The sequence below is a fragment of the Cyrtonyx montezumae genome, unplaced genomic scaffold, assembly GCF_038088225.1.
Source record: "Cyrtonyx montezumae isolate F1298 unplaced genomic scaffold, pur_monq_1.0 scaffold_7, whole genome shotgun sequence".
Classification (NCBI taxonomy): domain Eukaryota; kingdom Metazoa; phylum Chordata; class Aves; order Galliformes; family Odontophoridae; genus Cyrtonyx; species Cyrtonyx montezumae.
In genome coordinates, this window is record NW_027072078.1 from 11,874,974 (window position 1) to 11,887,124 (window position 12,151).

General features: G+C 39.4%; 1 protein-coding gene across 2 annotated transcripts in view; it reads left to right on the forward strand.

Annotated features, from left to right (window-relative positions):
• Window positions 1-10,671, forward strand: part of ITGA6 (integrin subunit alpha 6) — a 36,509-nt gene extending 25,838 nt beyond the window's left edge. Inside the window, exons 12-26 of one of the 2 annotated variants that reach the window (XM_065751162.1) lie at window positions 756-913; window positions 1,776-1,931; window positions 2,382-2,497; window positions 3,129-3,318; window positions 3,402-3,485; window positions 3,676-3,755; window positions 3,911-3,988; window positions 4,099-4,201; window positions 4,361-4,534; window positions 5,188-5,286; window positions 5,547-5,657; window positions 5,737-5,835; window positions 6,173-6,298; window positions 7,721-7,850; window positions 9,307-9,379. In XM_065751162.1, the coding sequence (XP_065607234.1) occupies window positions 756-913; window positions 1,776-1,931; window positions 2,382-2,497; window positions 3,129-3,318; window positions 3,402-3,485; window positions 3,676-3,755; window positions 3,911-3,988; window positions 4,099-4,201; window positions 4,361-4,534; window positions 5,188-5,286; window positions 5,547-5,657; window positions 5,737-5,835; window positions 6,173-6,298; window positions 7,721-7,828 (1,682 nt within the window). In that variant the 3' untranslated portion in view covers window positions 7,829-7,850; window positions 9,307-9,379. Of the gene's footprint in view, window positions 1-755; window positions 914-1,775; window positions 1,932-2,381; window positions 2,498-3,128; window positions 3,319-3,401; window positions 3,486-3,675; window positions 3,756-3,910; window positions 3,989-4,098; window positions 4,202-4,360; window positions 4,535-5,187; window positions 5,287-5,546; window positions 5,658-5,736; window positions 5,836-6,172; window positions 6,299-7,720; window positions 7,851-9,306 lie in introns of both variants that reach the window. The other variant, XM_065751161.1, reaches the window with a different exon arrangement.
• Window positions 10,672-12,151: the final 1,480 nt, after the last annotated feature.

The following is a 12,151-nucleotide window of genomic DNA, read 5'->3' on the forward strand; positions in this document are numbered from 1 at the left end:
CGTTACAATACTGCTTTCACTGTATTTGTGAAAACTGTAGGATTTTGAGAGGAAAGAAGAAGAATTCTAAGCTCTAACCTCCTCTTCCTCTTGTAGTGTTTGGGTTTTTGAATTATGTATAAAATCCATAGATGCACTTGAATAGGGTCCTGGTCCTTCAGCAGCCCAGGTGCTTCTAGCACTTGGAGGCCACTCACATGCACACTCCTAAGCACTGGAAATTAGCTTGATGAGCACAGAGATGGTGAAAGATGGACAGACTTTACATCTGTCAAACCATGGTATTCCCTGCCTCAGCGGACATAGCTAGAAAGCTCAAGACTACCGTTTCAGTGTTAGAATGAACGATGGACTTTGACCTCAAAATCCTGCTGGCTGCATGGCTTAGGTGCTATCTGGGACAAGACAGAAAGCAAGAAATCAGGTCAGAGCATTTACAGTTTTTCATCTCAGCCCTCTACTGGCTCTAAAGCATCAATTACAACTGCTCTTGCCAGCTGTAAATATTGGTAAAGTAACAGGAATTTACTGACTAAAGGGAGGATTTTGTTTGGAAGTTTCCATTGGATATGTGTCCCCTCAGCTACAGAAAGGCAGAACAGACGGAGGCTTTGTAGGTAACAGAAAGAATCTGTACAACTTAGCACTGGGTGAAACTATTCTAGAATGTTGCTGTAAAATCATTCTTGATTTTTTTTTGTTTAACCATAACAAGGTTTCTTTCTTATAGCAAACTATTTTTTTTCTTCATATAGAGATCAACTATACGTTTGAAGCAGAAAGCGAGAGGAGACAATTAGGCCTGCCATCTAGGGTGCGGTTTAAAGACCATCTATCTGACCAGTTCACTGCAAGTACCACCCTAATGGGGCAGAACTCCAAGCAGTGTGTGACAGCCAAGCTTGTGCTGCAGGTAAGACAGCACAATTAATTTTTATTTCATTTAAAACAAAGCATGTGCTCTTTCAGCCTTGTGGTATCTTTGTATGTATGTAACTTAAAAATCACGTGCACTGTAAGGCTTTGAAATGAGACAACCAGAACTGAGCAGTACTTTACTATTCCCTGCACACGTGTTGCTTCTTCCTGCTGCCTTTCTTTCAAAGAGTGAATAAAAGTTGTAGCCAATGCAGTGTGCTGTGGAGGTCAAGACAGCTGAACCAATTTAGAACAATACAGAGTGAACAAATGCCAAACATTGAGAGCTGCTGGGAGGCACAGAAGTAGTTGTAGAATTTTAACTGTGTGACTGACTGGGAAAGGATTTCAAGCCATGGGTTTTAGAGGGCTCGAATGGGCACAATAGAAACACTTGGTATGTGCTCTCTTCTCACTTTGCTGCTATGCTGACCCCTAAAAGTAGTGCTGCTCCAAAAGCTGAGCAAATTCTGTATCTGTGGATCAGGAGTAACGAGCTTCCAGTGTTGCTTTTGGCTATGGGAAATTCAAGACCTTGGAATTACTTAATAGGAAGAAAGTGTGTTGTTTTATTGTTACAGCATGTTTCATTTGCTTGAGTTGCCATGTGTTATTCCTAGTAATTCTTAACTCTAAGAGAAATTAATCACATTAGGATGCCAGAAGAGAATACAGTAATGCTGGGATTTGTTGTGTTCATGCATTTTTTTAGGAAATATGTGTTTCTAAATAATGAATAGTTGGAATATTGCAGTATAGCGAAGGAGATGCTGCTTTACTTCCTGTTCTAAAACGTGTATCAAAAGCTAGTCATCTCTGCACTGCATGCTAACTGTGCCACTTACAATTCTTATCAGGAAAAAATCAAAGACAAGCTACGCCCAATTCCCATAGCAGTCAGCGTTAATATTGCTGGCCTGGAGTCTGGCTCATCATCCCCCAGAAAAGAGAGAGCACTTCCAGACCTTATACCAATACTGAATTCAAACGAATCTGAAACCACGATCACAAAGGTAAGCATTTAACAGCATATTTTCCTAGCAGTCTGTACCCTGCTAAGTCACTGAACTGAGCCTGTAGAAAACTAAATTATGACCAAAGGAAATAACTGGCATGGCTCTGGACTGACTTAAGTTTTGTACTTCGTGTTACTAAATGTTCTGAAATTGGTCCTGCATTTCTTTTGTAACATAAGGGAAGATCGTATGGCTGTTGGGCTTTTCCTGTTCTCCCCCCCCCCCCAATCCTCCCCAAACATATTTAGGAGGAAGCATGCTTTTAAATAACAACAGGAATCTTTCATCTCCTGCTGTGCACTTATCCCACATAGCAACAGCAACAAAAAATGTGCACTCTTAATTCCGTCATGGAAAGGATGCTGTAACAGCATTAGGGCTCTATGTCAGTGAAGTCTTAAATCAGTGCCCTGTGGCATGCAATTAAGATGCTTTGGTTTTATTTAGGTGGAGTTCTTGAAAGAAGGATGTGGAGAAGACAATGAATGTCACAGCAATCTGAAACTTCAGTACCAGTTTTGTACTAGAGAGGGAAATGAAGACAGATTTACCTATTTACCAATGTAAGTGCTGAAACCCCCCCCAACTTTTTATACTGTTTTGGGAAGTAGAACAGCTTTGTTCTGTTGGCCTGGCAGACAGAGTCCTGTGTAGTTATATGTGTCAGGGTGACGATCATGGGGGAGTGGGGCTTAGCTTTAGAAGAGTGATGGTACAGAGTCAAATGGTGGATATAAAGCAGCTGCAACCATGGAGATTTAGTCTAAAATTTAGAATAAGGTTTCTAATTGCTGCAGAAATGATAACCAGCTTTGCAGTAGTTCTGTGTGGTACTATTAACTATATAGTTATAGTATACCCTAGCCTGGTAGCCTAAGGCAAGCAGTTACAGAGAAGATAATGGAGAAATTGTTACCCTGTAATACCAATCCAGCATCCTATTGCATCCCTCCTCCTTGGAGGGTCAGCAATACTGGAAAGGAGGTGTAAAAAAGAAAACAGAAGAATGTTTACATACTGTGAATGATCAGCATTTAGCAAACCGTGCCACAAAAAACGATCACCATTCATATGTTTACATTCTTTACAGTAATTCTTCATTAACACAGAGAATAATGTTTGGGTAAACCATAGTAAGAAACTGAAACATGTTTGTTTCCCTAATGCACAGCTCTGTATATTCTGTTTCTGCAGTGAAAATGGAATTCCAGTACTCGTTCTAAAAGATCAAAAAGATATTGCCCTGGAAATAACGGTGACAAATAATCCATCTGATGCAAGAAATCCACAAAAAGATGGAGAAGATGCATATGAAGCTAAATTAATTGCAACTTTTCCAGACAGTCTGACTTACTCTGCGTTCAGGGAGATGAGAGGATATCCTGTAAGTGTTTTTAAGAGAAAGGCTACTCAAATTTTAAATGTTTTTAACACAAATTGAATTACACGTGCATTCTATTTATTCAGGAGAAACAGCTGACGTGTGGTGCTAACCAGAATGGTTCTCAAGCAGAGTGTGAACTTGGAAATCCATTCAAGAGAAACTCCAACGTGAGTTGCACGTACTTTACTCAAGCTAGATGATTCCTGACTGTGGTCTTCCCAGCTTCTTGTCATAACTGGAAGTCTGGTCTAGATCTGTCTTTTAACTGTACAATTTGATGGGGTGTTACTGTAATATTGCATATATTGATATCCTTTTTAAATTGTTCACTTTTCACGGATGTTCTTTCCCATCTAGGTAACCTTTTATCTGATCTTAAGTACCACCAAAGTTAACGTTGATACCACAGACTTGGACATTAATCTCAAGCTGGAGACGTAAGTTTTCTTTGTGTGTGTCTGTGCACACTATGGTTTTGCATACAGCTGTAAACATTTTGAATTAATGGTTTGATTCATAAAAGCAATTTAATAGTAAAGTGAAAAACTTCTCAACTTGTGAAATCAGCAGCACTGTTTCCTTTCCATTGTAGAACGAGCACTCAAGTAAATTCGACTGCAATTACAGCCAGTGCTAAAGTGGTTCTTGAATTGCTTTTATCTCTCACTGGGTAAGTGTTGATAGCAGAACAAATAGGGGCACAGGTTGGGGGGAGGAACACCTCTGCTGGAGACTTAATTAAAATCTGACTCTTTTCCTCTCTCCACCTCACCTGAACAGAGTGGCTAAGCCTTCTCAGGTATATTTTGGAGGTAACATCATTGGTGAGAGTGCTATGAAATCTGAAGATAATATCGGAAACCTCATAGAGTATGAATTCAGAGTGAGTAACATAGATTGTTTTTTAAATGTGAAGCAGCACTTAGTTTCTCTTCTTATGGGTTTTAATTCTCAAACATGTTGCTGCATGACTCCAAGTCAGTAATGGTGACAAATCCCTTTGCAACAGAGTGCACAATGTAAAGAAGGTTTATTTTCACAGGTAACCAACTTGGGCAGGCCACTGAAAGCATTTGGTACAGCTTCCCTGGACATCCAGTGGCCAAAAGAAATTAGTAATGGCAAATGGCTGCTGTATTTGATGAAAATAGAGTCCAAGGGCTTGGAAAAGGTTTCCTGTCAACCACAGAATGAAATCAACTTTTTGCATGTTGCGGTATGTTATCCTATCTTCTGTTCACTGATTAGTTCACCTCCAGAAGTATTTTTTTGTTTCAGAGAAGTTGTAAGCCATGATACATAAGCAATATGTTAGGGGCTAAGGTTACTAAGAGATTTGGTAATAGATCATGAGGTAAGCTACAGGACAAATGCTGTGTTGTGGTGACTACATCTGGCACCACTGGTTCTCCCAGGATGAAACTGCTCTTAGCTTTAACACATTTCACCAATGTGTAGTTCTAGCTATTAAAACTGTATATACTTATTTTTATCTGTTGATTGGTAATAAACTTTCTGTGAGTAATCAGTATGTATTTCAATAAAACCAAACCAGTATGTACCGACCGTATCACCTGTAAATCTATTACCGTAGTAACATTAATGCCATAGACATAGAACAAAAATAGAAACAGCATGAACAGCTTTTTGTATCTAAAAACTCACTGGCATGTCAAAACAAAGGAGGCAGCTGGCTTTTTAGCAGTGACTCTCAAATTGTCACAATTCTGTTATAAGCAGTGAATATAGGACACCGGGTATATAACACTGATATGTGCTGATCTGGGAACAAAAATAGTTTTTGCACTTATATGAAGAGACAGAATTAAGACACAGTTGTGATAAGTTACAAACCATTTTATTTTAAAGGAATCCCATAACTCAAGAAGAAAGCGTGAGGTTGCGGAGAAGCAGATTACAGACAGCAAGATGTTTTCTTTGTTTTCAGAAAGAAAATACAAGACCTTGGTAAGCATACTGCATCAACTACAGTCTTGTTGGATACCTCCCTCTCCACTCCTAGCAGGGCTTTCTGGAGTTTAGCAGTGTGAAGAATGATAGAAACAAATCAAAGCCCTATCTTAAATCCAAGTAATGATGCTTTCAGAATTTGTTAGTACAGATTTTGGTTCTTGTGCCTAAATATGATTATGTAGAGAGTCCAATTTTAAATCCTGCTGCAGAATTGTGAAGATGCTTTATTTACATGTAAAAATTTGTAACTGCAGGACTGCAAGGTGAACGCACGGTGTGTGGACATAAAATGTCCTCTGAAGGGTTTTGACAGCAAGGCATCGATTCTGCTGCGTTCCAGACTGTGGAACAGTACTTTCTTGGAAGTAAGTCCTTTTGCCATTTCTGAAATTTCACAGTTCTTTCCTGTCATATGTCTAATAACTCTGTTTTGGTTTGGAACAGGAATACTCCAAGATGAACTACCTGGACATTCTTGTCAGAGCCTCAATCAGTGTTCCTGCTGCAGCTAAGAACGTCAAACTCACAAATGAAGCTGCTCAGGTAAGTTCAGCATTAAATGGTAACCACATACTATGTTCTGTTTCCAGCTTATCTCAAAGACTGGAAAAGATAAACTGTTCTAAAGCAAAAGGAACTCATATATTGGGTTTTTTTTTAAATCAAATTTTGAATTAGTAATCCTTTTTGCATTTAATTTGGTTGGCAAAACTTGCTACTGCACTGAAGTGATACCCATAGAAACTTTTTCTCCAAAAACATTTTGTAAGGAGAGAATACCTTTTAGGAAAAAAAGCTACCACTAAAAATTGTAGATTAATATCAAAAATGGATGCTTTTGAAACAGTCTTTCAATCTTTACATATTTCCTTACCTCTAGGTGCGTGTTACTGTCTTTCCTGCCAAACCTGTAGCGCTTTATACGGGAGTGCCTTGGTGGATCATTGCAGTGGCTATTTTTGCTGGAGTACTGATGCTTGCACTTCTGGTATTCCTGTTATGGAAGGTAAGTTCTGACTTGTTTGATTATTTAACTTTCTTGGTATACAAGTGACAGGATAGCACACAAGTTAAACAAACAGTTAAGTATTTTTGCTGTGCATTTGGGACTCAGAACACAACAAAATGGCTCAGACTGTACATTACCTGTATTGCTTCCTCAATTTTGGCACATCTGGTGTGAAAACGGTGATATAAGAAAACTCTTTTCTAACCTTGATAGGATTTTTTTTTCTGTTTCTAGAGCCTCAAAAAGGAAGTGTTCTGAGGTTTGGGCAAAGCTTCAGACAGCTGGCCAGAGACTGTAGTACCTTCAGTACCTTTGGGTGACACGTGGGGCTGCAGTAGTTAGGTGTAAATCTTTGTGAACAGATGTTCTAGCAGGGCTTTGTTCTCACAGCATTAGAAATAACCATTAAACTCAGAGTAGATGAAAAAACCAAGAACAACAACAAAAGGTACAAAAATAGCACATTACCTTTCTGTTGAATTTCTTTAGTTTGGGCTCTTTATCTTAGAAACCCTAAAGGAGTAAATCAGTATTTAAAAGGAAAAGTTAATAAGCATTTGCAAAAGAAAAAAAAAAAAGTACTTTTTTAACTGCCTTTGGTATTTCTACAACTAACTGTGATTCCACATAGAATAAGGTAGTCATTTTGTTCTTGCTGTCTACTGGCTTAGGCAGTTAGTATAGGCTGATGGGAATAGGAGACACTCACTTACCAAGAGTGGGTGAAGAGGAGTATCCTTTCTTTCAGAGAAACTGGAGCAGGTGGCATTGTTGGACTTAACTGCTTGCTACAGATGACTTCTCATAGGATGCTTTTGATTCCTTTCTTCTTGAAGAAGCAGTCTCTGTTGCAAGCCTTCCTAATGAATCATCATAAACGTTTTAGATGAGCAGTTAGGTTACAACTATTAGTCTTCTACTGCACATGAAAATGCTCTTGTACACACACTGTGAACTCCTCCTTTTGATGACAAACAATAAGTCATCTTCTGAAGGACAAACAGTGTACATCACAGGAAGTTACATGGCTGGGGATGAGATAAATGCTTCTGTTGAACAGGTCAAAGCACTTACCCTGTGCATCAGTTGGTTTCTGTGCAGAGATCTTGCTGCTTTCACAGACAGCTTTAGTTGCTACAGACAACGCTTTATAAGTAGCTTGTCCTAAAAAAAAACAACAGTGCATTACAATTTTATCACAAAGCCTCTAAAAAAATATTCTTATGCCCCAGGTTATTTTGCTGTTGTACAGAGTAAGTTAGTCCCAGAAGTTCTCAAATCTAGTAACAGCAGCCGACTGTTCTCATGAAAACTTCCTGAACCTGTGAAGGGATTATGGAAAGGTTGTTCTAGCTGGTTCTGATAGGTTTAACGTCTTCTGGTCCACTGAAATTGACTCAATACCTTGCTTCCTTGTAGTGTGGTTTCTTCAAAAGAAGTAAGAAAGATCATTACGATGCCACATATCACAAGGCTGAGATCCATGCTCAGCCATCTGATAAAGAGAGGCTTACTTCTGATGCATAGTATTGATCTACTCCTGTAATTGGTAATTGATGCTATTTTTTAATCTTTAGCTGTGGTGGCACGTGCTGTGGGTGTGGTGGCTAACGATGAAGCTTTTGCTGCCTATGTTTTATTAACTTTTGGATTTCAGACTGTCACTACTTGCTTGCTTGTTCTGTTAATAGGTTTTCAGCTTTAGGTGTACATAAACACAAATGGTCTACCTTGGTCTATGAAGCTTCTAGTTCTCTAGAAAACATACTGATCTGTTGCAGTGGTTTTTAGTCATTTTAAACAACATAAGTTATTTTTTAAGCTTTAGAGATGGTAATCAATGATGCGGAGTTAATATTTACAGCTAGAACTACCTAGGAGATAAACTTGCTTCATTAACCTTTTACTGCATGCTTAAAAATAAAGTTGCTAATAATGAAAGGAATTTTCATAAGTAAAAGGTAATTGCTGTGGGAACGCCTATTTTCCTTCAGTTTGGAGTGTGCTTTTCTAAAAGAAACTTCTCTGTGGAAGGGACCAGGATGCATGACAGCTTATGCTTCTACAAACCTTTACTCAAGATAATATATGCACGTACAGGATATCAATTAGAGATGCTTTGAAATGAGGGGTTGGGAAGGAATTCTTACCTAAAATATGTTGAATCTGTGTAATCAAATTTTTACTAAGAGATGGACCAAAGTTTTGGCTATGCTTCGTTGTTTGTTGTTTTGTTTTCTTTCCTCTTAAAATATAGGTCTGTTGAAGTTTGTTTTTTCTTAAACATTCTTTAAAACAAGTAGCAAATGAAACCCCACCTCCTTTTTTTTTCTGCCAGTAGTCTATAATGACAGTTTGGCACAAGGTCTCGTACTTTTAATCTTGACTTCAGAAACCTATAACACGTCAAGTGTTTGCCAGTCATTATCACTGTACCATTGTGGCCAAAGCTTATTTTGTTTCAAATGTTCATTTCAGTCTGTTCTTAACTGCTTAGAATAATAATCAGTTTTATAGTAGTTTTGATTCAAAAGAATACTTCCAGGGCACAAATATTCTGTATTTTGTATAGAGATGTTTGGCATAGAATACTACAAAATTAGAATTTACATCTTTTTCCCTCAGACAAATTAAGCAAGACTCGTGTTGTAGTACGATGTGTGTATGTGACTAGAGTGGTGATGGTGCTTTGAAAACAAAACCCTAGTGTAAGCTTTTCTTGAAAGCCCTGGAAATCTTTCTATAAGTTGAACAGTAAATGATGTCAACATACAGGAAGGTAATGAAGTACATACCTTCCTTTGATTCAGGAGAAGCGAGCATTCCTGAACTGTACGTACCTCTTTAGCATGGAGTTTTCTTAATATATGACAGAACAGCTTTAGAGGAATAGTCATATGGTGCGTTCTGAGTATGTATCTCCTTGTATTCAGTTTTCTTACCTTTATGAAGAATGCATCCACAGCAACTCCAGCATACACTCCCCTTTTTTCTCCTTGTCCCAGTGCGGGTTCTTCCAGCGTTCCAGGTACGATGACAGTGTCCCCCGCTATCACGCTGTAAGAATCCGAAAAGAAGAACGAGAGATCAAAGGAGGAAAATGCAAAGATCTTGAGACAAAACAGTGGTTCACAAAATGGAATGAGAATGAAAGTTATTCTTAAGGAAGAGTTGTTTCCCTCCACGAAGTTCAGATAGAGTGTAATGCTTTCATTAATGGTAAACTCATGGAGTCAGACCTACGAACACTATGGACACGTCCGCCGTTTGATTGTAGATATTACTACTTATATTGCAGCTTTTGTTTGCACAGTTTAAAATGCTTTGTCGGTCCTTATTGGCATTACTTCATTTCCACACTGCCTCTTCCCCCCCTTCAAATCTAACTCAGGCTTTAGAAGACACTGTTGATCTGGGCTCTTTGCAGACCCTGCAAACCCGCTCCGGCAGACCTTTCCCTCACTGACCCTGACGTTCCTGGGAAGGCCAGGAATGCACGGCTGAGGTCAGCGTAGGTTCTCACCTTCCCTCGACCCGTGGTCCCTTACAGACACACTGTGGCCTTAACGTACGTAGTCCAAGCAGCACGGGAAGATGTGCAAATCTATGTAGTCACACGCTTTGCTGCCACAGTAGCTAGGGCTTACAGCAAGCATCGTCTGCAGCTGTATGCACAATAGGTCACGCTGCTTGTTCTTAAAAATCAGATTGTGTAAATCTTGCTCACAACAAATATACACAGGTTGTTTTTTTGGTTAGTTTTTTAAAACGAGGCTTGAATATTAGATGTACTTTTTGTATATATATATTTTAGACATTTTTGTATTTATTTTCGTTATAAAATTGTTGTCTTTGACTAACTGTTAGGCCAAAGACTTACCTGAACCTTGAAACCACTGTGCTTACGAACTTCAGAAGATGAGACCTGAGGCTTTCACTGCATTTTAATAAATCACTGAAGGTGCCAATTCTTACTAAAAATGTAAATATTTATTCCAGTGATGTACGTGGGGTCTTTTTTTTTTTCTCCTCATATTTGTAACTTAATCTAATAGAAACTACCAGGTCTTGTAATACAACTCTGTACATTACTTCAGACTGTTTAACAGTTCTGACACCAAGCACAGGTCTTCAGATACAGCTTTATACTTTACTAGAAGAAGCGATAGGTTCTCTGGAAACAGCTTTCCAGCTTCATAAGAACTTCCTGTCTGGCAAATGGCTTTGACTACTACAGCTCTTAGGAAGCACTTGACAAGGCTGTATATGCCTAACTTAACTCTGAGGATCTGAGCTGATCCACTTTGAGACTACTGAACCTTCTTGAATACCTGAACGCTGTTAAGAGAACAGCCACAATGCTGTGCTTATCAGCAAATCTCATCACTGATAAAACTGTAAAGAGTGAATTCACTGTTTTTTTGCCCTTGTTGTAAAGCACTGGTACTCCCCAAGAATGAAGATTAGTTTGCAGTTGTTTATTCTACCTAAGACAAAATTCTGTTCAAGACGAATGCACGCTGGCTGTTAGCAGTTTGAACTATGCAAAAACCTCTTGGTACTTTTTCCTCTCAGAGGATAAAATCCTGCTAAGAGGGCAGTCATCAGGTGTCTGATTTCTGCTACTAACTTTTAAGATACCTTTTTAGAAGCCACGGTCGCCTAAAATGCTATCCTTATAGAAAGGGCATTAATTTAGTAGGCTCTTCTTCCTCCCAACTAAATATTCTCGGTATACGACCCTGATTTTATGAACCCTGACAAATGCATTGAACTGTTACCCAGTTTTTGAGCTTTTTTAAACAGCATATTCACTGCAAGGCTCAACAGCATAAGAAGCCAGGCTAATGAGGTGCTAAGACGCTCGACAGCCAACTACTCCCAGCCTGATTTAAGAGCAGATTGTGGCGCTCCCCGAGGAACACAAATGTCTTTGCAGTGTTAAACTGAAAATTATTTTTTTAATAAGTCACATCACTGTTATACTTCGATTTCAGACTTGTTTCTATACCAGCTAACAATGCTACGTCATTCCATTATTAGAAATTACCTGTGGATATTTGTATAGAAGTGTGAAATAAAGGTTTTGAAATTAAACATTGTTCTGCTAATAGTGGTTTTCTTATGAGAATTACATGAGCTAGCCACAACCAGGCTCACTGGGGCATCAGAAAAGCAAGCTGAACATTGCAAACATCAACAGCTGCACTGTAAATATCACCATTCCCCCTAAGGGACCTGCCCCTTGCAGAGGGGCAGGTGACAATCTCACACAGCAGGCCAGCTGCTGCGGTTCCTAGCAGCCCAGCAGCCGGGCACGGCACTGCTGGGGCTTAGCAAAACTTGTCAAGGATCTGACCTGCCTCCGTACCTAGCAGTGAAGTCTGCTACTGACTGGCAGCTGCTTGGTCCTAGGGTCCCGTTTCCTCTCAAAAAAGACAGAAAAAATAAAGCAACGCAGGGAAAATCTCATCAGAAGCCCTGTGACTCATCTCTACGTTTAAGACGTTAAGACTCGACAGGTTGCTTTGCTGAAAGGAAATCACAGAATCCTGGATGTTGGAAAAGACCACTGAGATCATCTAGTCCAACCATCAGCACTTCATCACTGTGTCCACTAACCCACGTTCCCAAGTGCCACATCTGCTCTCTGAACACGTCCAGGAGCAGTGATTCCACCACCTGCCTCGGCCACCTGTTCCAGTACTTCACCATTCCTTCAGGAGAAGAAATTTTTCCTAATATCCAACTCGAACCACCCCTGGCACAGCTTAAGGCAATGACAGAGCTAGGAGCTCTGCAGCTACAGCTAGAAATTGGTGCTCTTGGGACACACCAAAGATACAATAT